General features: G+C 41.3%; 1 protein-coding gene and 1 long non-coding RNA gene across 5 annotated transcripts in view; one reads left to right on the top strand and one right to left on the bottom strand.

The window, feature by feature from the left end:
- The window catches only part of LOC144288643 (uncharacterized), a 32,618-nt gene extending 17,904 nt beyond the window's left edge, over positions 1–14,714 (bottom strand). Inside the window, exons 1-2 of one of the 2 annotated variants that reach the window (XR_013356599.1) lie at positions 14,522–14,714; positions 5,408–5,470 (exon numbers count right to left, since the gene is read on the bottom strand). This is a non-coding gene — a long non-coding RNA (uncharacterized LOC144288643). The remainder of the gene's footprint in view (positions 1–5,407; positions 5,471–14,521) is intronic. The other variant, XR_013356600.1, reaches the window with a different exon arrangement.
- Positions 14,221–26,442, top strand: part of GARS1 (glycyl-tRNA synthetase 1) — a 43,461-nt gene continuing 31,239 nt past the window's right edge. For 2 of the 3 annotated variants that reach the window (XM_077856331.1, XM_077856332.1), the window contains exons 1-4: positions 14,221–14,463; positions 24,021–24,122; positions 24,878–24,980; positions 25,974–26,115. In XM_077856331.1, coding sequence (XP_077712457.1) covers positions 14,236–14,463; positions 24,021–24,122; positions 24,878–24,980; positions 25,974–26,115 — 575 coding nt within the window. In that variant the 5' untranslated portion in view covers positions 14,221–14,235. Of the gene's footprint in view, positions 14,464–20,147; positions 20,218–24,020; positions 24,123–24,877; positions 24,981–25,973; positions 26,116–26,442 lie in introns of those variants that run through there. The other variant, XM_077856333.1, reaches the window with a different exon arrangement.

Raw genomic sequence — 26,442 nt, 5'->3', positions numbered from 1 at the left:
TTGCAGGGATTCTAAAAGAGATGACAGGGTGGTGGGAAAGAAGAAACAGATTTCAGAGAGACTTAGAGATAAATAAAATAGGCAAGAACTATATTCGATAGCAAAAGTAGAGAAAAGGGTCAAGTTCAGAAGCAAGAATTCTGGCTTGAGCACCTGGACGGATATCACTCCTTCCTCGGCAGGCAGTTTATCATCCTCACAACACACCTCTGTATCCGTGGAAGTGTTCCTGGTGGCCAAGGAACTTATCATTTCTCATCCCTCTCCTGAAATCGTAATAGTCATAGTCTTTCAAGTGGCCTTAGGCTGCATCATCAAAGGTATTGAATTCATAACCAGGAAGGTGATGCTCTTGGCCCCTTGATTCTGGTTAGAACACACACCAGGTGTATCATGTCTAGTCTTGGTCCCTAACTACAGGGGGGAGTTTAACAACTGGAATTGTCTAGGTAAGGTGGCCATCAGGAAACCATATTAATGAGGATGTTCTGAGGGATCTGGGATTAGACAATTTTTAAGGCTAAAAGGCTCCTGTGTGGAAATGTTAAAGGCAGAGAATACAGAGGGATCTTTGTGGCCCTAGAGTACACAGCAAGGACTGGCAGGCCGAAAGTTGTAGGGAGGCATATTTTTGCCCAACATAAAGAACCTTCTCTGCATCAAAGCTGCCCTGTGTGGACAGGAAGCCCAGTGGGGGAACAAATAGCCCATCTGAAAGGCCTTTGGGAGGAGGCAGAGGGGCTCTTTCTCCCAATCTCCTCAAGGAAGTATGAAGTAGGGACTGCAGCTCAAATGCCCACAAGAGCAGTCCAGTAGCGGTGCACAAACTGAAACCAGTAGCAGCAACAAACGCTGTGCAATCCGACAAATCCTGCTGCAGAGGTGGGACGGAGCCAATGCACCGCCTCTGCCGTGGAAGATGAGAGGCCAAGTATGCTGGTTTGCTAGGGCTGCTATAGCAGAGTACCCCAAATTTGGGTGACTTAAACAACAGAAATGTATCATCTCACAGTTCTGGAGGCTCGTAGCATTGGCAGGGCCCATGCTCCTTCTGAAGCTTCTATGGGAGGTATTCCCAGCCTCTGGCAGCTCCAGGGGTTACCTGGCCTCTGGTGGCATGATTCCAACCTCTGCCTCCATCTTCACATGGCCATCTTCCCTCTGTGTCCAAATTCCCCTCATTTTATCAGGACACCAGTCATATTGGATTAAGGGTCCACCCTACTCCTGTATGAACTCAACTAATTCTATCTGCACTGACCCCTCCTTCCAAATAAGGTCACATTCTGAGGTGGCCTGATGTTCTGAAGAGGCACAATTCAAACTTCAACCCAAAGTCTGAAGACCCGTTCTGCTGCAGACTTGTCAATCTGGGAGTAAAAGCTTTGGTGAGGCTTTTGTTGTTTTTTTTGTTTTTGTTTTTGTTTTTGTTTTTTGATCCTGGGACTCCAGGATCAGGCTCTAGGCTGAAGGCAGGTGCCAAACCACTGAGCCACCCAGGGATCCTCCTGTTGGTCTGTTTTTGCCTGTCTTGTCTTTCTAGCTTACATAAGCTTCCTCCTTCCCATCAAACTGGCAAAGTCAGAGCCCCACGAATATTTGGTGACTGCCCCACCCCTTCTCTGCAGGAGAGGCTTGACGGGCCTGAATGACTTCTCATAGAGCGGAGAACGGCTTGGCGGGCTTCCATGAGCTCACCATGTTGGTGCAGGGGCTCTCTCATGCTCAGACCTCTGGCTCCTTTCTGCTCTGAAAGCCTCTGAAGGACGGGCCTGCAAGCACCTGACAGCTTGATCGCTTCCTAGGTGCTAGTTTGTGAGGAACTGGTCCCCTCTGCTGGACAGAGGGGAACCTGCTCTCCTTCCATTTCTTACAGACGTGTTTCCCTAAGTCACAAGTTCATAAACCCATAGTGAGAGTGGGAAAGGGCCGGAAGTCAGCAGGTCCAGCCCCCTTTATTGTTTACTTTTTTTTTAAGATTTTATTTATTTATTCATGACAGACACACACACACACACACACACGCACAGAGAGAGAGAGAGAGAGAGAGAGAGAGAGAGAGAGAGGCAGAGACACAGGCAGAGGGAGAAGCAGGCTCCATGCAGGGAGCCTGACGTGGGACTCGATCTGGGATCCCCAGGATCACCCTGGGCTGAAGGCAGGCGCTAAACCGCTGAGCCACCCAGGCTGCCCCCCCTTTATTGTTTAGAGAGGGAGACTGAGGCCAGAGAGATGAAAGGCCTTGTTGAAAACAAAAGACAGAGTTAGGGGAAGAGCTGGGCTTAGACAGGAGACTCCTCCCTCTTACCAAGGTCTGGGAAGCATCCCTCAGGATCCTAGAGGCATGGGCTGGAGCTCTGGGAGCAGGGGAAGACAAACAGCAGGAGAAGAAGGCAAAAGAGAAGGGGTGGGTATCTCACTGCAAGTAGGGGCATGAGAAAGCTAGGGAGATACTGGCCCAGAGAAGGTACCAGGACCACCTGTCAGTCCACTCACACAGGATAACTGCCCATCAGCCGTGAGTGATCCCAGTACAGGCCAACTCCATTCTCCTAAAAACTCATGTATCCACAGAACTTCTGTAAATCAAATGCTCTCTTTGATCTCTCCCCCTTCTTCTATGTCTTGGGTCTCTTTACCATCTTTTTCATAGCTGGCCCACAGCAGTGTAGTAACTCTGGTGAGCTTGTGGCTCTAACGAATGGACCAGAATGTATCACAGCTCAAATGCAATAGAGATTTACTTTTCGCTCCTGTCAACAGTTTAAAGAGCTTATCAGGAAAAGGTGGAGCAATGGGCTCTGTTCACACAGTTACTCAGGGACCAGGCTCTGCTGTCTTTATTTAACATGTGGATAACAATCTCCAGCCAACAGAGAGGGAAGGGCACAAGGACGGCACACGGGAGTTCCGCTAGGTGAGGCTGGGAAGTAGCATGCGGCAAATTCAATTGTGTTCCATTGGCTGGAACTCAAAGGATCCAGAGGGACAAGACAAAACTAAATCTAAACCTGGGTTTGGGACACCTGGGTGGCTCAGCGGTTGAGCATCTTCCTTTGGCTCAGGACGTGATCCCGAGATCTGGGATCGAGTCCCACATTGGGCTCCTTGCCGGGAGCCTGCTTTTCCCTCTGCTAGGATTCCTCTGTGTGTGTGTGTATGTCTCATGAATAAATAAATAAAATCTTTTAAAAAAAAAAACCTGAGTTAAATGTTGATCTGATGGGAGGTGAGGCCCCATCAAAATGTGCCTTACAGAGCTCCTACTACAGGGAGTGTCGCTGACCAAGGACCCCTCCTGCTGCCCTTGGAAATCACAGAGCTGGTGCTGAGGCATGCCTCCTGTAGGCTCTTCCTGCCAAGGACTGAGTGCAGCCCACACACTATGGCAAATGGCTCCACGAGTACAGGGGACTCTTGTCAGCATGGTTCCAGAACTCCCCAAAGGAAAGTCTCACTCCAGCCCAATCTTCACACACAGCCAAAATGATCATCTTAAAACAGATGTCAGACCATTTACTCCCCTGCTTAAAATGCTTTAGCAACTCCCCCTTGCAGGTGAAATAAATAGCATTTTTTAAAAATCATGGCCTATAATATCTATATGATCTGGACTTTGTTGACTTCTCTGATCTTATTTCATATCTTTCTCCTTTTCATTCACAACATTACAGACACATGGGTTTTCTTAACTATTCTTTATGCAAGCTAAGTAGGTCCCTGCCTCAGGGCCTTTGCACATGCCACTATTTTAGAGCTTCTCATGGCTGATTCCTTGTTATCTCTATTATCTCAGATCAAATGTCACCTGCTTGGAGACACCTGACCATCTATGTAATAGACTAGCCTCATCCCATATCATGCTTTTCCAAATTTCCCTGCTTTATTATTATTAATATTTTTTAAAGATTTTATTTATTTATTTGACAGAGAGAGAGAGAGAACACAAGCAGGAGAAGCAGCAGACAGAGAAGGAAAGCAGGATCTCTGCCAGGCAGGGAGACTGATGTGGGGCTCTATCCCAGGACCCTGGGATCATGACTTGAGCTGAAGACAGAGGTTTAACTGACTGAGCCACCCAGGCACCCCTATTATTATTACTTTTTAGAGAGGTGGAGAGAGAGAGAGAGTGGGGTAGATGGAGAGACAGAATCTCAAGTAGACTCCATGCTTAGCGTGGAGCCTGATGTGGGGCTTGATCTCACAACCCTGAGATCATGACCTGAGCTGAAATTAAAAGTTGGACACCTAACTGACTGAGCCACCCAGGTGCCCCTCCCAGCTTTATTATTTTTAGAGTCCTTATCACTATCTGAAATTATTTATTAGCCAGCTTATTTTTTAAAAGATTTTATTTATTTTATTTTAGAGAGCGAGAGAGAGAATGAATGGGGGGCAGAAGCAGATGGAGAGGGAGAAAGAAAAAATCTCAAGAAGACTCTAGGCCCAGCATGGAACCTGAGATTATGACCTGAGCCAAAAACAAGAGTCAGATGCTTAACTGACTGAGCCCCTCGGGCATCCCTAACCAGCTTACTTTCATATTGTGCACTTGGTTTCAAAGCATCTAAGTTCCTATGAAGAGGAAATTTGTTGGTTGTGTTCAATCTGTTCCTCCAGTATCTAGAACAATGTTTGGCACAGAGTAGGTGCTTGGTAAATGTTTACTGAGTAACTATGTGACAGGCATCAGGGCTCTTAAGCATCACAGAAGTTTTAGTGGAGACACTGCCTCACCACTGGACATTCCCTGTCCAAATCCTTAGGGGGTGACTTGAAGGCCAACAGTTTGGTCACTTTTGTGCCAAGCTGGAGCAAAGAATCCTTTCAAAGCCAAGTCCTAGCACTTGGATCCAGTCCCCCTATCGGTGTCACATTAACCACCTCTCACTGAGACCCTAGCACTGTGACCAGATGGTTTTTGGGAACAGTTGCTGGTCTCCATTTCTTATGGGTCCATAGATGTCTATTCCTCATTTCAGAGAAAATCTTACTACTCTAGCCACTTCTGCTTCTCACTGTACAAGCCTTAAGTGCAGATCATCCCCTGGCTCCTAATTTCAGAGTTTTAGAAGATTAAATCTTCCTTTACCTATGCCCTGGGAATCAAGGAGGAAGGGGACAGAAGCTGTTCTCTTTTTTTCCTGATGCTTCTACGCCAGTGAAATCAAACAGAAATTAATCTTACAATAAATTACCCTGCCTAGCCATGGACATTATCACTAAGGTTTCAAGGAAACATCCTTACATCCTTGTTGTTGGATAACAGAGGCTGAAACAAATCTTTGCTAAGGGAGGCTGGAAGTTGACGCAAAACTTTGTCAATGGTTTAGGGGCCAGAAAGGAGAGTCAGTGCAAGAGAATTATGGAAGCCAGACCACCTGGATCACAGGCCAGGTTCACTCACCCTATATTTATAATCATCTTCAGGGCATCTCTCTGCTTTAGCCTCCACTGTAGCTCCCTGCACCTAAGTAAAAAAGGCCCAGAAAATCAAGCTGTGGAGTTTTCTGTTTCTTAGGTAAAGGGATAAATGTTTACTGAATATGATAGGTACCTGGATTTTCTGTAGTAAAAAGATTCAGGGAGTATATTATTCTCACTGCAGTGACAATCACTGTCAAAGCCTCAGAAGGTTCCTTGAAAGCCAGCAGTTTGGTCACTCATTTCTCAAAAAAAGGGACTGTACAACCAGTTCAGGGAAGAACCCTGTATTAGTTATCCGTTGTTGTGTAACAAGTTATCCCCAAACTCAGCAGTTTAAAGAGCTACAAACATCTATTATCTCACATTTTCCATATATCAGAAATTTGGAAGCAGCTCAGCTAGGTGGTTCTGGGCAGGACCTTCTCCTATATGGTTAGATCCAAGATGTTGACTGGGGCTGCAGTCATCTGAAGGCTGGATGGGGGCTGGAAGGCATGACTCCTAGGTGGTCCACACATAAGGCTTATGGCAAGAGGACTCAGCTCCTCATTAGCCCTTGGCACTGATTATAAAAAAGCTTCAGTGGCTATCTTAATATGAGACTAAGTAGACTTAAAGATAGAGATATATTTAGAGATGAACATTTTATAATAACAAAAGTATCAGCAAAAAGATGTAACAATTATAAATGTGTATGTGACTAATAAAGTTAATACATGAAGCAAACACAAGAGAACAAAAGGTAAAAATAGACAAATTTACTATCAGAGGCTTTAACATCCTCTCTCAGTTATTTATAGAACTAGACAAAAAAATAGTAAGACATAGATCTGAACAGCCACCTTATCTAAACATTATCAACTACCTTATCTAACTGACCCTTATAAAATGTTATGCATAACAACTATGTAATGCATATTCTTTTTAAGTACATATGGAACATTCACCAAGGTACTGCCATATGCTGGGTCACAAAATTTACTGAAGTTGATAAATTTCAAATGTTTTTCTCTAATCACATGGGAATAAAGCTAGAAAGCAAAAATAAAAAAATAATAGTGTATGTTTAAAGTTTTCAATATATGGAAATTAAATAAGTCTTTTTTTAATATTTTATTTATTTGGTTGAGAGAGAGTGAGTGAGAGAGAGTATGAGCAGAGAGGGACGGGGGAGGGGAAGAGGAAGAGAGAGTAGCAGACTCCCCACTGAGCAGGGAGTTTAATGTGGGGCTCGATCCTAGGACCTTGGATCATGAACTGAGCCAAAGGCAGACACTTAACCGACTGAGCTGATAGGTACCCCATCCTCACCACTTCTATTCATTATTGTACAAGATGACATGGACTATACAGCCAGGCAAGTTAAAAAAAAAAAGTGTAAAGATTGGAGAGGAAGAAGTAAAACTGATTCTATATACAAATGACATGATTATTAATGTAGAAAATCCCAAGGAATCTACCAAAAAAAACCCAACTACTAAAATTAGTAAATGAAAGATCACTATACAAAATCAATTATATTTCTAAACATTAGTAACAAACCATTGAAAAACAAAATTAACACTCAGAGCTAACAAATAAAACACTTAAAAATAAATTTAACAAAAGACACCCAAAGCCTGTATTAAGCTGTCATTTCTCCCGAAATATTTTTTTAATTGACAAATCAATTCTAAAATTTATACAAAAATGGAAAGGACCTGGAATAGTCAAAAACAATTTTGAAAAAGAAAGAAAGATGGAAAATGTATATTATCTGACTTCAAGACTTACTCTAAAGCAACAGCAGTCCAGAAAGTGTGATATTGGCATAAAGGTTGACAGACAGATGGATCACTAGAATAGAACAAGGATCACAGAAATGGCCTTACACTAATATAGTCAATTTATTTGCAACACAGGCACTGTATCTGATCAATGGTGAAATAAATATTGTGAGCTTTCTTCCATTTAACAATTAGTGTTGGGGAAGATGGTAGAGCAGGAGGACCATAAGGTTACCCTGTTCCAAGCATACAACTAGGTAACACTCACAGCAGCATAAATAACCCCAAAAACAATCTGAAGACTGGCAGACAAACTCCACAACCAAAGGTTGAGAAGAGGCCTCATCAAAGAAGGCAGGAAGGGTAAAGACGCAGTCTGGAAGCAAAACGGACCATAGCCATCTGAGACGGGGAAGAAGTCAGTGACATGGAAAAGGACGGAAAACAGACTATCACAGCAGAGAGCCCATAAACAGGAAGAATAAATCCCCACAACATTTGCTTTTGAAAGACAGAGGTGACAGTTTCATGGGTTCTTACAACCAGCAGGATTTAAAGCCTAGAAATTAAAAATCTGCAGGCTCAGCTCTGGGGGAGCCTGGAGAGGGTTAGGAAGTGGACTCCTTATCCTTAAAGAGATAGTATGACAACAGCCTATGCAGATGCAGCATAGACCTATCAGTTTAAAAAATGCCAGGGGTAGATGAGAGGGAAGGTGATTGCAGATGAGAGGGAGAGTGATTTGCTTATCTCAAAGTGTGGCCTAGAGAGAGAAGGGTCACAGGGAGACCCCTCTAGGAACAAAGGAGCTGGCAGGCATTACTTTCCTCTTGTGCCCCTCAGCATAAACAATGGCTACCTGCAGGCAGCAAAACCTCAACAAAACTCTCTACTTAACCTGCTTGCACCAGCACCCCCCAACACCATCTAACAGATCTGCCTTTTCCAGTCACCTTAATCTATGCTCACCAGACCTGTGCAAATCCGGCTAACAACACATCTCTAGACTTGTTCATTTTGCAAGATCTCAGTTCCAGCCGCAGTGGGTGTATATCTTGTTTCACAAGCAGACCACCCCACACCTTGATAAAATGTAACCCATTCCTGCTGGGGACCAAACACTCCCCACAATAGGCAAAGAGAGCCTCTGCAAATAACTGGATGAAGGAAAAAGAGGAGAAAACTCAACAGCAGAGCACAGGCAACACACTTAGGAGATACTCCCTGAAGTGCTAGGCCCTGGGGAACTGGAACACCACACTGCAGGGCACTACAGGACCTCTTCTTCATAAGGCTGTTATTGTTAAAAACCAGAAAAGTAGCTGACTTTCCTAACACACACACACACACACACACACACACACACACACAAAACCAACCAAAAAGAAAAAGACAAAATGAGGAGACAGAGAAATATCTCCCAAGCAAAAGAACAGGATCAAACGACAGCAAGAGACCAAAGTGAAATGGATGTAAATAATATGTCTGATAGAGATTTAAAAATAATGATCATAAAGATACTCTCTGGACTTGAGAAAAGAGTAGGGAAACATCAGTGAGACCCTTAACACAGAGATAAAAAAGAACCAATCAGAGATCAAGAACACAGCAAATCAAATAAAAAATATACTTGATGGAATAAGTAGGAGGCTAAATGAAGTAGAGGAATGAATTTATGAACTGGAAGGCAGAGTATTGGAAAGTAACCAAGCTGAGCAAAGGAGAGGAAAGAAAATCATGTAAACTGAGAATAGTCTTCAGGAACGACAACAAACAAAACCCAAACCCAGCAAGAGGAAGTTTAGAACAAAAATAAATGACATAGAAACTAAAAAAATACAACAGATCAAAGAAACCAGGAACTGGTTCTTTGAAACGATTAACAAAATTGAGAAACCTCTACCAAGACTCATTAAAAAAAAAAAAAAGAGCGAGAGAGTGAGAGAAGGAGAGAGAGGACCCAAATAGACAAAATCACTAATGAAAGAGGAGAAATAACAACCAACACCAAAGAAATACGAACAATTGTAACAGAATACTATGAAAACCTATAGGCCAACAAACTGACAATCTAGAAGAAATGGATAAATTCCTAGAAACATATAACCTACCAAAATGAAAGCAGGAAGAAATAGCAAATTGGAATGGACCAGTTATCAGCAATGAAATTGAATCAGTAATCAAAAAAACTCCCAGAATACAAAAGTCCAGGACCAGAAGACCTCATAGGAGAAATCTATCAAACATATAAAGAGTTAATACCTATTCTTCTCAAACTATTCCAAAAAATACAAGAAGAAGGAAAACTTCCAAATTCATTCTATGAGGCCAGTATCACCCTGGTACCAAAACCAGATAAAGATACTACAAAAAAGAGAACTACTGGCCAATATCTCCCATGAATATAGATCCAAAAATCCTCAACAAAATATTAACAAAGGGAATCCAACATTATATTTAAAAAAAAAAAACATATACCACAATCAAGTGGGATTTATTCCTGGGATAAAGGTAGTTTAATACTTGCAAAACAATCAGTGTGACATGTCACATCAATAAGAAAAAGAATAAAAACTATATGATCATTTCAATAGATGCAGAAAAAGCATTTCACAAAGTAAAATATCCATTTGTGACAAAAAAAAAACTTGTGCAAAGTAGGTCTAGTGGGAACATATCTCAAGATAATAAAGTCTGGGGCACCTGGGTAGCTCAGTGGTTGAGTGTCTGCCTTCGGATCAGGTCATCATCCCAGGATCCTGGGATCAAGTCTGACATCAGGCTCCCACAGGGGTCTGCTTCTCCTTCTGCCTATGTCTTTGCTTCTCTCTGTGTCTCTCATGAATAAAAAAGTAAAATCTTAAAAAAAAAAGATAATAAAGTCTTTACATGAAAAACCCATAGCAAACATCACACTCAGTAGTGAAATCTGAGAAATCCACCTATAGGAAAACTAAAGAGTCCATCAAAAGACTACCAATAAGTGAATTCAATAAAGTTGTAGGATATAAAAACCAATGTACAGAAATCTGTTGCATTCCTTTTTTTAAGGTTTTATTTATTTCAGAGAGGGAGAGAGCAAGTGCAAGCATGAGTGGGGGGGAGGGACAGAAGGAGAAGCAGACTCCCTGCTGAGCAGGAGCCTGATGCAGGGCTCCATCTTACGACCCAGGATCATGACCTGAACCGAAGGCAGACACTTAACCGACTGAGCCACCCAGGCGCCCCATGTTGCATTCCTATATACCAACAATGAAGCAGCAGAAAGTGAAATCAAGAAAACAGTCTCGGGGTGAGACCCATGGAACAGAAATAGAAAACCCAGAAATAAACCCACTATTATATGGTCAAAGCAGAAAAGAATATACAATGGGAAAAAGACAGTCTCTTCAACAAATGGTGTTGGGAAAACTGAATAGCTATATGCAAAATAATGAAACTGGATGACTTACAAGTAAATTTAAAATGGATTAAAGAGGGCAGCCCGGGTGGCTCAGCAGTTTAGCGCCGTCTTCAGCCCAGGGCCTGATCCTGGAGACCCGGGATCAAGTCCGTCTGCCTCTTTCTCTCTCTCTAATAAATAAATAAAATCTTAAAAAAAATAAAATGGATTAAAGACCTAAATGTGAGACCGGAAACCATAAAAATCCTAGAAGACAGCACAGGCAGTAATCTCTGAAATTGGCTGTAGCAACATTTTTCTAGGTATGCCTCCTGAGGCAAGGGAAATAAATGAAAAAATAAACTATTGGGACTACATCAAAATAAAAAGCTTCTGCACAGCTAAGGAAACAATCAACAAACCTAAAAGGCAACCTACAGAATGGGAGAAGATATTCGCAAATGAAGGGTTAGTATCCAAAATATATAAAGAACTGATACTATCTATCATTTGCCTCCAGAGGTGGATAGAACTGGAGGGTATTATGCTGAGTGAAATAAGTCAATCAGAGAAGGACAAACATTATATGGTCTCGTTCATTTGGGGAATATAAAAAACAGTGAAATGGAATAAAGGGGAAAGGAGAGAAAATGAGTGGGAAATATCAGAGAGGGAGACAGAACATGAGAGACTCCTAACTCTGGGAAACGAACAAGGGGTGGTGGAAAGGGAGGTGGGCGGGGGTGACGGGCACTGAAGGGGGCACTTGATGGGATGAGCACTGGGTGTTATGCTATATGCTGGCAAACTGAGCTACAATAAAAAAAAAAAAAAAGTCTTTCTCCCTAAAGCATAAAATACAAAAAAAAAAAAAAAAAGAACTGATACAACTCAATACCCCAAAACCAAATAATCCAATTAAAAAAAGGGCAGAAGACATGAATAGACACTTCTCCAAAGAAGACATACAGATGGCCAACAGACGAATGATTAAAATAAAAAACACCAGAAACAAGTGTTGGTGAGGATGTGGAAAAAAAGGAAACTTCTTGCACTGCTGTTGGGAATGCAAACTGGTGACTGGTGTAGCCACTGTGAAAAATAGTATGGAGGTTCTTCAAAAAATTAAAAATAGAACTACTCTATGATCCAATAATCACACTATTGGGTATTTACCCCCAAAATATAAAAATAGTAATACGAAGGGATATGTGCACTCCTATGTTTATCACAGCATTATTAATAATAACCAAATTAGGGAAACAGCCTAAGTGTCCCTTAATTGTCCCTTAATAAGTGAATGGATAAAGAAGATGTGGTGGATATATATACAATGAAATATTATTCAGCTATAAAAAGAAAAGAATGAAATCTTGTCATTTGCAACAAGGACAGAGCTAGAAAGTATAACGGTAAGTAAAATAAGTCAGAGAAAGAAAATACCACATGGTCTCACTCATATTTGGAATTTAAGAAACAAAATAAATGAGCAAAGGAAAAGAAAAGAGACAAACCGAACTTCATTAAGTTACATGTTAAAACGGCCTCTGCTCCCAGCTCACATTCTGGTCCTCCACTCAGTAGTTATATGACCATGGCCAAGTTACTTATATCTTAGTGCTCTGAATCTTGAACCTATGAAATGGGAATTACTACAGAGTCTATTTCATCAGATTGTGAATAAATTTACAAGAGGTGAGTTAGAATGTTAATTTGTACATAGTACACCTTCAGTGAATATAACCTATTTTTATTGTCTTGTAGATGTAGCTTCCTATGGGAAACCACTTAGGGAATTCTGCTAAGGGCCATGTGGACCTACTGAAGTGTCCTGAGCAGATGAGCAAGATGCACAGCTTTGCCTTTTAGAAATAATCACTGAGGCAGCAGTAGGGAGATGCACTGGAGGGGGGAAAACAGATTTGGAGACTAGAGCTGGGACTGTCCTCACGAGAAAACCCATGAGACATTATTGATCTAAAGTACAACAAATACATATGGAATTATATTTAAAATACACAGAATTTGAATACGTTTTAATAAAAATGTAAATAAAAGTATATGTACAAGTTAAAGTTGTTTTCCAACTTTAAAAACATTAAATTCAAAATTATCTATTAAAATGAAGCCAGATATGGGGCGCCTGGCCTGGGTGGCTCAGTGGTTGAGCATCTGCCTTTGGCTCAGGTCCTGATCCCATAGTCCTGGTATCAAGTCCTGCATCAGGCTCTGCACAGGGAGCCTACTTATGTCTCTGCCTCTCTTGTGAATAATTAATTACGAAGTCTTAAAGTAAAATAGAATAAAATAAAATAAACCCAAATAATTGTGATAAATATCAAATCTTGACATAAAAGTTTTAAAAGTACAAATTGCTTAATATTACAGAAGGTTCTCCTGCACCTGCCCTGCTTATGCTCAACTGTCAGTACTTTTCCAGAACCACGAATGGGAACAGGAAGAGAATATGGACTTCGATAGTACTGGGAAAGGCAACAGGCAACCCCATTCTGGTGAGCCTGTCTACTCTCTCCCAAACTCCTGGGAATTTGGAAACTGTTGGTCACAGGCAATGTGTGTATGGTTGGCTTTAGTAGACGCCATCAAACAGTTCCTTAGAGCGGCTGTATCAGTCCACAGTCCTCTCAGCAGTGTGGGACAGTCCCAGAGCCTCACTTGGCATTTTTCTATCACTTTCATTTTAGATATCCTAGTGGTTGTGCACAATGCTATTTCCATAAACCAACCCTTTCTTTAATTTCCTATTCCCTCTCTGGAAAGGGACTCCAGCTTTGCCTGCTGACCCGCGTTTGGGGTCAGAAGCCAGGGAAGAAAGCCATGTCTGGCAAGTCATCCATGACTTGGGGTGGGGGAGCCCCGAGCACAGGACTGGCAGGTGCGGCAGGGGCAGGTGCGGCAGGTGTGCGGAGGCAAGGCCTGGTGGAGGGGGGCGGAGGGAATCGCAGGCACCTGGATGCTCAGCTCCACTCCCCTCCCTGCATTATCTTGTTTCTTGGTCTTTCCTCCTCTCTTTGCCTCTTGCCTTTCCTCATCTCTGCTGGTTCAAATCCTGCTCACCCTGCAAAGGTTGCTCAGGGCTCACCTCCAAAAAGCCCTTCCCATGAGGTCGAGGCAGGGGTGGGGTGTGTATTAAAGTGGGCAAATCATTAACGTCTTTTGGGCCTTCACACGAGGAGCATGAGGGCTTGAGCAACATGGACTCTCCGTCCCTGATGTGTTAGGAGGCTTCACGCGGGCAGACGTGTGTATTCCCGCGGGCGAGCCCCAGCATCCGCGCCCCAAGCCTATGTGCTGCGAAGGTCCTCGCGCGTCTCGGTCCGCTCTACCGGAGTGGCTGGCGAGGGGCCCGGCCCATCTTCGTGCAGATCTGTCGCCCGGGTGTCCCCTGAGGTCCCGCCGCCCTCCAGCGCGCCCAAGGTAGAGAGGGTGGCGCATCCCGTGTCGAATCTGCGGGCGGCCGAGCCGGCGCCGCGTCGTGGGGTGCGGAATGTGCGGCTGCGCGCGCGCCGCGGCGTTTACGCGGCGATTTCATCATGCTCGTGGGAGGGGGCGGGCCCTGCGCGCGTGCGCTCCTGCGCGCCTGCGCACCGCTTCCGCCCGCCCGCCCGCCCGCCCCGGACCGCCCAGGCTCGCCGGCTCATGCCCTCTCCGCGTTCGGCGCTGCTCCGAGCCGCCCGCGCCGCGCTGCTGCTGTCCCTGCCGTCCCGGCTGCCGGCCCGGCCCGCTCCTCTCCCGCCCTGCCGGCCGCTCAGCGCGCCCGCCCGCGCCGCGGCCTCCTTCCCCGCCGCCGCCGCCCGGAGCAGCAGCATGGACGGCGCCGGGGCTGAGGAGGTGCTGGCCCCTCTCAGGCTCGCGGTGCGCCAGCAGGTACAGGCATTCCGCGGCTCCCCGGGGCCCGGGCTCTGCCCCCCCCCCCCCGAGGTACCTCTCTCCTTCATCCGCGGGTGGCCCTTGGTCCCCTGGGGTCTTCGTCGCCTCCGCCGCCCTGGACTCGGGTCCCCGTGTGCGTCGGGCTCCTTCCTCGCGGGCCCCCTCGGGGTGCCCTCCGACCCCCCGCGGCCCTCCGCTCGCCCTCGGCTCTCCTTCCGGCCCGCGGCCGCGTGTGCGCCCCTCCGGCCTCGGGCGGGGCCGCAGCCCGCGCGCTCCCCCCACCCCCGGCCTAGCCCAGTATCCCCCGCTCCAGGGTTCCGGCCTCTGCGGTACCCTTTGTGCCACCCGGGGGGCGAGGTCCTGATTCATCCCGGGTCACAGCGGAGCTGTCGGTTCTGTCTTCTTATTGCTGGACACCCCCCCCCCTTTTTTTTTTTAAATCGTCAGGATGCTTTGGATCAAGCGTTTCCTCCTTGACATCTCCCTTCACTCGGTGCTTAGGTCTCAGCCACATAGGAGGCTGAGAAAATAAGTTGAAACGTGGAGAGGAGGTGTCCCAACTTCTCTCTCTGATCGTGATGGGAGTTGGTCGCCCTTCGCTCGCTCCTGTCATCTTCTCCGGGTTCCCAAGGGACAGACGATTTGGGATTGAGTGAGCTTTACGCATCGCAAACCTGGGAGGACTGTAAAATGTTGCTGAGTTACCTGGGCGAAGTCAGCCATCCATCCTCCTTATACAACATTTTGAAATGTTTTGATTTTTTTTGGGGGGGGGGGTTGGGTGGGAGGAAGTTTCGTGAGCTGGAGGGCTTGATGATTGAATACAGGCCTCCTTTTCCTAGGGCGCGGCGTGAATATTGGAATGTAGGGAGGACGAGGGAAAAGATCAGCTCGAGTGGATGCTCACATCCAGTGAGGCAAAAAAAGCCAAAAACTTGGCACAGGACTCGGGTGTCGGTGACCTAGTAGTAAAATACCAAACGGGGTTTCTTCCGCTCGAGTGCCTGATGCAATAACTTGCCTTAGCTCTGGAGGGTGGAACCCTGCCTCGGAAATGATTTTTTTTTTTTGAGCAGAGTTGCCAAAAATTAAGCAGATTTCTGCCACTTTGTGATGTCGACTTCTCTCCACTTAGAGCCTGTGATCCAATAAGTATTTGTCTTGAAATTTCATTATAAGCTTAATTTTTCCTTGTTGTTGGTATCAGACTACCGTGTATGCTTGTTTTCTGTTTCCCTCCACGGCAATCTACCCAAATAAAATGAGGTGTGGTTCCTTTGTCCTTTCTGTAACTCTCAGTCCTCCCCCCCCACCCCATATCCTTTACTTGAGGAGGGAGACTACATCTAATTTGGAAAAACACACACCCAAACCCCTCCCTCTGCCACGTTAGCCTGAAACTGCAGCGCAAAAGTGTCCTTACCATGTTGTAGTAAGACTGTGGAGCTAGTTAACTGAAGTAAACTTTGATCCTGCAACGACCTTCTGATGTGATTACTATTTAGTGTGTTGTTTATGTTGGCTCCGGTTTTTTGTTTTGTTTTGAGAACTTTTCAGATTTTTTTCCCTGAAGATGTAAGTTAGTTCTTGTAAGTTAGAGTTCTTTTTCTCTTTCTCCAGGACCACACGTGTATCGGTTAGCTACCTGGAACATTGAATTGCAGATTCCAGTGTCAGCTGGAAGAGAATTTAACTTTTTCTTTCTTTCTTTCTTTTTTTTTTTCTTTTTAAAGATTTCATTTATTCATTCATGAGAGACACACACAGAGAGAGAGGCAGAGAGACACAGGCAGAGGGAGAAGCAGGCTCCATGCAGGGAGCCCAACGAGGGACTCTATCCCGGGTCTCCAGGACCAGGCCCTGGGCTGAAGGCGGCGCTAAACCGCTGAGCCACCGGGCTGCCCTGGAAGAGAATTTAAAGATTATCTAATTAAAGCTAGCTTTCTTTCTTTCTTTTCTTTCTTTTTGTGTTGCTTATGAGGAAATGAGACATTGTCACATCTATCCATTTGACATCTATTCTTTGTGAAGTTTGCACCATTGAAGATGTTCTTGGAGTGGGATTTTTAAGGCACTTAACAACCGGTCTTCTTAGTGGCATCTGTTTTATGTAAATTTGCTTGACTACATGGATGCTGTTGCTTTTTAAAGGTTTGGCTTGTTAATTGATCGAAATGTATTTTCCCATGGCATTTTCTTAGTTATTTCATGGAGAATTCGTTGTGGAACTTGTAGGAGGGCTTCAGAGCATCTAGAAAACACATTCGTTGTTTGATCAAGGGCGCCCTGGGGCACTTAAGGTATATATAATTTATATATATTTATATATAATCTCCATCCCCAACTTAGGGCTGGAACTCAGGACCCTGAGATCAGGAGTCGCATTGTCCACCAACTGAGCCAGCCAGGCACCCAGGGCAACTGAATTTATAAAAAAAAAGTCGGGAATTAGGGCACCTGGGTGGCTCAGTTGGTTAAGCATCTGACTGTTGGTTTCTGCTCAGGTCTTGGAATCAAGCCCTCTGTCAGGCTCCTTGATGCTCAGTCTGCTTAAGGTCCTCTTCCTTTCCTTCTGCCCCTCTCTTGGCTTGTGCTCTCACTCTCACTCTAAAATAAATACATCTTTAAATAATAAAATAAAATGTTATTTTTAAAAAAGTTGAGAATTAGCAGTGTGGCCAGCCTTCATTTTGCCAAATAAGATTTTTTTTTAACCAAATAAAATTAAAAAAAAAAAAACTAGTATAATCCTCGGACTACCATCTACTTTCCCCTTTTTTTTATAAAGAAATTGTATTTTAATACAAAAAAGATTATAACTCAAAAAAGGAGCAGTCTTTTTTTAAGGTTTTATTTATTTATTTATTTTAAGATTTTATTTATTTATTCATGAGAGACAGAGAGAGGGGCAGGGACACAGGCAGAGGGAGAAGCAGGCTCCATGCAGGAGCCTGATGTGGGACTCGATCCTGGGACTCCAGGATCACGCCATGAACCAAAGGCAGGCACTAAACCGCTGAACCACCCAGGGATCCCTTAGTATTTGTTTTTTGTTTTGCTTTAGAGTGTCTTTGATGGAGCAGCAAAAATTATTAATTTTATTAAATCCAGACCTTTGTTCATACACCTTTTTGGTGTTCTGTGTGACAAAATGGAAATATGCATAAAGCATACAGAAATATGATTGAGGAAAAACACTTGTATGATTGAGTTGCAAGCTCAACTGTCTTATTTTCATGGGACACTATTTGTCTAATTCACTTTGGATACTAAGCATTCATTTTCTGAAAAATGAGTGAAGTGTGCCTGTGATTTCAAGAAAACAACTGATAGTATTTGTAGGCAATACTTGAATCAGGTTTTTGGTTAATTTTAGAATTTTGGAAACGTTACCTGCTGCTGCATGAGCTTAGCAGCTTCACAGTACTTAACAGACTTTTCTGATGGGATGAGTAGTGTTATTAACAAATGTACTTTTTTTTGATATAGTGTAATAAATGGGTCAGTATCTAGAAGATCTACATAACTCAGTTATCTAATATTTTCCAAATGATCAATGCATGATGTTATAGAATCGAGTATTGGTAAAAGATTTATTCAGAGTCTAAGATACATTAATGGATTTAATATAACAGAGTATAAAAAGTTCATTGGTATAGCTTCCAATTTCACATTGCTAGTAACCTTTTAGAAATAACCTTTAAGAAACTACCACTTGTCAGAATTTTGGTATAGTCTAAAAGAAGAATATCCACAGTTATTTCAAAAAGCTTTTAAAACTCTCCCTTTTCTAACTTAAGATATTCTTTGTATACTTCACCATTAAAATGGTATATTGCAAGAGAGGCAGATATGCAAATCTAGCTATCTTCTGTTAAGCTAGAAATAAAGAGATTTGCAAAATTATAAAACCCACTCTCACTTTTTATTTCATTTTGGAAAATACAATTATTTTCACAGAAATGTTACTGTTAGCACATTGGCACATATTGGGCTTTTATTATTTAAATGAATTAATATTTTAAATTTGCATTTTAATTTCTAATATAGTAAAAATTGGTAGAAATAGCCCACAACAACAAAACTTTTTGGGATCCTCAGTAATTTTTAACTGTATAAAGAGGTTCTAAGACCAAGAAATTGTGGAACTGATGTTTTAGAGGAATGGAAGTATCTGATTTATATGAAGACAGATTTGGGCCCTTGTCTGGAATGCAGCCCCCCACAAGCTCCCATTCCCCTCAGCCTGTTTTTCCCTTTACAGCTCAGTGTTTTCTCCTATCCTCTCATTGTCTCCGCTTTCTCATTTCACATTTATTCATTTTTTCCACTGCTCTCTGCCTTTGGCTCTACTACTGCCCTTGTCTGGAACCCTAACAGGTACTTTTCAATGATCATCATTTTACCTATCTTCAGCATTTAATTGTGTTGATCACACTTTCCTGTCAAGAATGCTTCCCCACCCCCAGCTTTGTCTAAACAGGAAGTGAGATTCTGTAGCTGAAGAAATATGTATCTCAAGTCTCAATACAAACAGGATCTATTGAGATGACTTTCACTTGATCTGGAGATTTAGGGAGGAACTGGTGTAGAGATTTGGTGATATAGTTTCAGTTTCATTGCTTGGAATTAAGAGGTCACTCAAATGATTTTGGTGGATATTGCTTGATGCTCTACCATAGTAATTAATGTGGAGAAAAGCAGCCAAGAAGGACCTTTGTTTTTTTTTTTTTAACTTGTTGTAAACCTTTTTTTTTTTTTTTTTTTTAAACTGTCAAGATAAACGTTTTTGCAGAATTGCTGGTTGGGTCTCTTTATACCATTGTATATTTTTGTGTTGCTGTGTCTAGTTATAAAAATCTAGCCTACAGGGCACCTATAAGCCCTAAAAATGTAGGCTATAGGGTGGCTCAGTTGGTTAAGTGTCTGACTCTTGATTTCAGCTCATGATCTCAGGGTCCTGGGATCAAGCCCTGTGTCAGGCTCCGTGCTCAGTGGGGAGTCTGCTTAAGATTATCTCCTTCCCTCTTCTGTCTCTGCCCCACTTCCCCAGCTCTCTCTTTCTCTCTCTCAAATAAGTAAATAAATCTTTAAAAAAAAATGTAGTTGTATTTCTAGAGTTTGGATCTATTAGCTGATGTTCAGCTGTTCAGGAAAACATTAAAATGAGATAGTTCATGTGAAGTGCTGAGAATGCTGCCAACAGTACATATAGTGAGTAAGTTCTTGCTAACTTAGGTATTGCTCTGGGATGATTGTAGTTTATTGGGATGCTAGTTTTACCAAAACATTGCTGGCATGGAGCTCACATTTTCTTGTGATTGCCAGTTTGATAACATTCTGCACCTTTCGGGGAGGATTGATGTCTGAATTTGGTGAGATAGGATGCTAGAAAAGCCTTTTTAGTGCTTTCTTGGGAGGTCTTTTGTAGTGATTTACTGTCTTCCACGCTAATGGTAGGAATAGATGTGTGAATAACATTACTTGTGTTTTAGTATTTCAAATTTTCTTTTGCTCTGATTGGGAAGACAGATGAAACTCACGTCGTTGTTGTAGTAGTAATAAGACTTAGGGTGAAGAACCCTGGATTTTTCTCTCCTTTGATTTTCTAGACTAAGAGTGCCCACTAAACCTCTTGCTTAATCCACAAAGGGAAAATGAAAAGTTTATGAAGTTTCTGCCAATGATTATAAAACATTTGGGAATCTGAGATGAACTCAATCTTAACAAGAGTTTTCTACCTACATATGTGTAAGTAAAGCTAATTAATGAGGAAATGTTTTCTTGTTGATTTTTTTTGGCTGGCTGAATATGTACCATGATATATATGAAGGATCTGTGAAGAAGATCCCTTGGAATGATATATGTAATAGCTATTCTGTTTAATGATTGCAGGCTGTTAGTTCTAATATATGTCTTTATGGTAGGAATTTATCCAGGAACTAAACTTTATCTTAAGGGTGGTTTAGAGATAGTCATGATATTTCATGTCACCTTCATTCAGCACACCCAATGCATGCATGCAAGCACAACCCAAAATATAATTGAGTGGTGAACAGAGAAGGGAGAAAAAGAATTAGAAAATAGGACTCTATCTGTATTCCATCTTTAGATCACCTCCAATTCTTCTGTTTTCAGGATTGGATCATTATAAATCATGGTTTAATTATTCTGTTATTTAGGATAAGCATGATTATTTCCTTTCTTTTTTTCTTTTCTTTTTTTTTATTATTTCCTTTCTTTACTGCGTTTTACAGAGGATTAACTCAGTGTAGGAGTCCTCACTTGTACTTTTTTTGTTTGTTTGTTTGTTTGTTTTTTAATAGCTACACTTTCTTTGTTGTATGTATTCTGTGCTGGAACCTTAAAAGACCCCCAAAAAATTGTTTTAGGGAAATTTATTTAAAAATTTTCCTTCCTTGTGGCTTTGCTTGCTAGTGTTCTCTTAGAAGTTTCAAAAGAGAAGGTAGATTAAGTGTGTGGGAGTGCTAACCTTTGACACATGGAGGATAGATATTCAGAACTACTTGCTTCTTTCAGACATTCAAAAAGAACTACCATTTGCTGCTTTTCAAAACAAAGGCTCTCACAGAGTTCTTATCCTCATCAAAAGCTCTGTTAGTGAACATTTGTAAGATAGGTGTTCTGATAGGTAGAGGAAAGGAAAAGAACCACTGAGTGAGTAAAGAAATAAGTCAGTAGATATTTACTGCATCATAAGTGCTTTGTACTTTGCTAGGTTTAGGTTGTGATATCAGTCAACAAATATTTGACACACGCAGTGTCCCCTTTTACATCAGATATTTTGGAATTCCCCATTATTCTCCAACAATGAAATTCATACAAAATATCTACCCTGAAAGTAAACATTATTGAAGGCTTGGGAGTAGGAACAGTCACGAAATTAGAAATGCTTTGTGCTTGTGAAAAGATTTACAAAGGTGGGAGAGAAATGACATGAATTAGGGTAGGTTGCGGTGTATCTTAGCATAGACACTTTTGGATGAGAACCTTATAATGTTTTAGCAATCTCATTTTGGGGTATAAAAGGGAGAGAGTAGATTGAAATTTGAAAATGACCAGATATTGGAGATAAAGAAGGATAACTTGATGTTTCTTGTTTGGGAAATGGTAGATTTGGTTGTTGTTAACAAATGGAAGGCAATACTTAAAAGAAGGAAAAGAAGGAACAAGTGTAGGGCAGAGAAAAATAATTTAGTTATAAACCAGTTGGATTTGAAGTATTTGAAAAGTAACTCAGCCACTTCAAAGTTGGGGTGTTTTATAGCATGATAACTATAATTTTTTGTGTCTACTGTTTGTTAGGTACTATTAAAAATATCGTACTTAAATTGTTTTATTCACTCTATAACAGTTCAGTGAGTATTGTCATCAGTTCAGTGAGTATTGAACAGTTGAGGAAAGAAGCTCAAAAAGGTATCAGCTTGCTCAGGATTTCACAATTAGCTAGAGGGCATAAAACCTCTAAAAAGCCTTTAATTCCTCATAAATACAATGTTTTACAGACTTGTCTAGATATAGGTTTTTGTTTTGTATATTGTTTGGATTTTATGGTGCTTCCTAAATCTGAGAATTCAAGTGTTTGAGCAATTATAGAAAAATTCATAGTCATTATCTTTTTTTTTTTTTTTTTTTAAGATTTTATTTGTTCACGAGAGACAACAGAGGGAGGGGCAGAGACCTAGGCAGGGGGAGGAGAAGCAGGCTCCATGCAGGGGGCCTGATGTGGGACTTGATCCCGGGACTCCAGGATCACTCCAGGATCACGCCCTGAGCTGAAGGCAGATGCTCAACCACTGAGCCACCCAGGCATCCCTCATTATCTTTTCAAATAGAACCTCTTATGGATTTTCTTTATTTTCTTTGAGAATTCTGGTTGGATGAGTGTCAGACTGTCTTTTTTCTGTCTCATTGCCCAGTTTGTATTTTTAAATCTTTGTCTCTCTGCTCCATTAAATGGATTACGCATGGATAATTTCTTTAGATCTGTACTGTAAATCACTAATTCTCTCTTAAACCTTGATCTGCTATTTAACCTGTCCAGTGAGTTTTTAATTTCAGTGATTTATTTCTAGATGATCTACGTGATTCGTTTTCTCTTTGCTTATTTATTTATTTACCTATTTTGACGTGTAGGTGACACACGTTATATAGGTGTACAAAGTAGTAATTTGACAAGTTTATACGTTATGCTATGCAAGTGTAGTTACCATCTGTCACCATATAATGCTATTGTAATACAATTGATTGTATTCTGTATGCTTTTTTCTTGTGACATATTCATTCCATAACTAGAAGCCTCTATCTCCCACTCCCTTTCCCCCATTTTGCCCCTTCCTCACCCTTTTGTTGTCTCTTTTAGACCTGAACCTGTGCAGTTCTTTTGCAAGTTTCCTGATTGTTTCTTATAGTCTGTTCTTTGCTCCTGTTTTTGACTTTTTTTTTTTAATGTCCTGAGCATTTAACAATTGTATTTGATCATTTTAATACTTTCGAGGGTCTAATTCTGTTGTCATTTCCAGTGAGTCTCCCCTATAGTGGCTTTTTTCTGCAATGGGTTTTTAAATTTTGAATTGAGTGCTTATTATTTTGGTTACCTTGATCTGTGGCAATCCTAAAAGGCCTGTGTGGAAGGTCTGCTTCTCTAGAGGGCAGTTACTTCCTTTGGGAACTCAAAGGCTCTATCAATTTGACAACTTTAATTTCTCGACTTGAAGTTTCCTAGGTCATGTAGGTAATGTTCTGTTTGTTTGCTTTTTCAGATTACTTATTTCACCACATTACCATGAGTATGGGAATCAGTATACAGGTGGTAGGTTGTTGGAAGTGAATGCGGTATTCTAGAGTAATTAGCAAGGAAAAATTCTACCAAGAAAAGAGCAGAGGAATGAGTCAGTTGTGACTAAGAAGAAATGGTCAAAGTAGGTGGGAAACCAAAAGGGTTGTTTTTGTAGGTAGGAGAGAGATTCAGGAGAGGGGAGAGTCGTTTGTTTGTTTGTTTATTGATTTATTTATTTAAAGATTTTATTTATTTATTCCTGAGAGACAGAGAGAGAGAGGCAGAGACACAGGCAGAGGGAGAAGCAGGCTCCATGCAGGGAGCCGGACGTGGGACTCTATCCCGGGGTTTCCAGGATCATGCCTTGGACTGAAGGTGGCGCTAAACCACTGAGCCACCCGGGCCGCCTGGGAGAGTCGTTTATTTATTGGTTGTGTTCTCAGTACTAACCTTGTTTCATAGTTTTTATCAATGCTTTCCTCTCCTCCTTTTCCACCTGTCTTCTCTCTCAAAAGGAAAAAAGAAAAAAGCACACTAGTACTAATCACCCTTAGAACATAGTTATTTGTATACTTTGTGTATTTTGCTGGATTATAAATGCTAAGGGCAAAGACCTTCAGTTATTTATAATGACATCTCACATAATAAACATTCTTACACAGATACTTTTTAAAAAGACATGCTTAAAAACACATTCATTACTTTTTTGACTTTTGAAACCAATCCTGAATATAAACTGTCTTTGTTGACTTAGGGAGATCTTGTACGAAAACTGAAAGAAGATAAAGCACCCCAAGTAGATGTAGACAGAGCTGTAGCTGAGCTGAAAGCCCGGAAGAGGGTTCTGGAAGCAAAGGTGAGTCTTGGGATCCTAAAAGGGGAATGTAAATAGGTACAGGATTGTTCATCTTTATTTAATCTCTTTAGGTGGGAAAGACCTAAAAAAGTTTCTGAGCAAGTATCAGTATCATTTGCTTTATCTCTATTTAGCCAGCATGGCTTCTCCTCCTCTACCTGGCAGATTTCTCATGCTTTCACACCGTCTCTTACAACATCACGTTGTCTGTGAAGCCTCTATGACTTCTGACCTACCCCTCCCCAGAATCCTGGATTTGATACACTTCGTGAATTTCCCTGGAAGGCATTGTGTTTGCTCTTCGTTTTGTTTCATTTTGTTTTGTTCTTGCCCTTCCTTATGAATTCTATGCTTGGAAATAATGGTTATGTATTAAATATTTTTTCTTTTAAGGAAAGGGTGTATCTATCTGATACCTCTTCTCAAATCTTTCAAACAATAAATCTCCCATCACCAAACTGAAATAGTTTGGAGTTCCAAGTCTCACTACAGTGATCCATTAAAAATTCAGATATTGCTTATCAGTATCTGCATCTAAGTAAGCTTAGTCTTCCTATTCCTAAATAATTAAAGGTATCTTTTCTGTAATTAAAAGGGGAAAAAACCCTAAGGATTCTATTTTTTAAAGTTATCAAAATTTTGTCTGTTAAATTTTATATTGAATTTGGCTATGGAATCAATGGAATTCACATATATAAATTCATATTTCTTCTCATTCCCTAATCACACGTTTTCTATTTAAAAATCCCTTACAGGAGCTAGCATTACAACCCAAAGATGACATTGTAGACAGAGCAAAAATGGAAGATACCCTGAAAAGGAGGTTTTTCTACGATCAAGCTTTTGCTATTTATGGAGGTAGGGGATTAATGATAGACCAGTTATGTTGTTGGTTGGTTTAATATTCTTAAATAAAAAAAAACTTGGCTTTTCAGTTGATACCTAATTGTATCAGGTCACATAAAACAGAGTATTTTGCCCTTGTTTGTTTAAAATTGGCCACTTGGTGTAAAATCTGTTTATTTCTTTCTACTCTACTTATTCTCAAAGACTGCTTTTTTCCATTAGGATGTAGGGAATTGTTAGGAGGCCAAGTAGTAAGCATTTAATATGTTCCTGTGCCTATCAGATAGACTCTTCTTAGGAGCAGTCAGGGGCCGTTGTAACACTGAACTACTATACTGTGCCTCTCCACACAAGGGGAGTGATAAGCCAGGGTCCCTAGATTATTCTTCATGGCAACTGTCAGGAGAAAACATTCTTCATGGATATATAGGTAAATCTGCATCCTTCTGAACACTGTATGAAGGTATAGGCAAAGATAATTCATTGATTAAATGTGCAGTAGTATCTTTCATAGTCAGTGGAGATCATTATACCGGTGTTAGACTTTCAGTACTTTACCATTGAAACTTGATTCGAGTTTGGTTAAGCAGATCTCTAAATGTTTAACTTTTTGAGGTTTAAATATAGTGGCTCATATATCCAAGAATAAATTAGAGAATTGGGTGCTAAAATTCATCATTGTTATCAGCTGATGCAACAAGTTAGTTCTATGGCAGAAAACTGTAGTCTGTTTTTCATTGTTTCTCATATATGGAGGAACATCTTTTCCCTTTAGTTTTGTACTAATCCTACTTGAAATTCTTAATACGGAGATAGTAAATGAAGCAAGAGTTTTTAATTTTACTTCTGTAGCTAGCTGGAAGTAAGGCTTTTCTATATTGAGGGGCTTGAATTATTGACCTTAATACCTTTTTAGGGAATATGTGAAGTTTTACAGTTTCTCATGTCTCCTCGCTTTCATTTGCTGACAGTGACAAGGTAAAGTTCCTTATTCATATTTTATAGGTGTTAGTGGTCTGTATGATTTTGGGCCAGTTGGATGTGCTTTGAAGAACAATATTATTCAGACCTGGAGGCAGCACTTTATCCAAGAGGAACAGATCCTGGAGATTGATTGTACCATGCTCACTCCTGAGCCAGTTTTAAAGTAAGATTTCTACTTTGGCGGCTGAAATTCATTAATATGTGTATTTAAGTAACTTCTGATTACTAAACATATTCATTGTAAAAATGTAGAATATAAAGAAAAACAAAATATACACCTAATGTTTATAGACAGCCATGTCAAAATTATTGTGTTTATCCTTATTGTCTTCTTTCTTTGTAAGTCCTTGTATATACATCAGTGTTAGCACACTGCTTTTTTAATGTAATATAGGTGAACATTTACTTATATCATTAAATATTAATATTCTTCTAAAGCATTTTTAATGACAGCATAATATTTTCTCATAGATATACCACAGTTTCTTTA

The sequence above is a fragment of the Canis aureus genome, chromosome 18 (assembly GCF_053574225.1).
Source record: "Canis aureus isolate CA01 chromosome 18, VMU_Caureus_v.1.0, whole genome shotgun sequence".
NCBI lineage: Eukaryota > Metazoa > Chordata > Mammalia > Carnivora > Canidae > Canis > Canis aureus.
The sequence above is the reverse complement of the archived record's forward strand: the minus strand, read 5'-3'. Positions and strand labels throughout refer to the sequence as shown.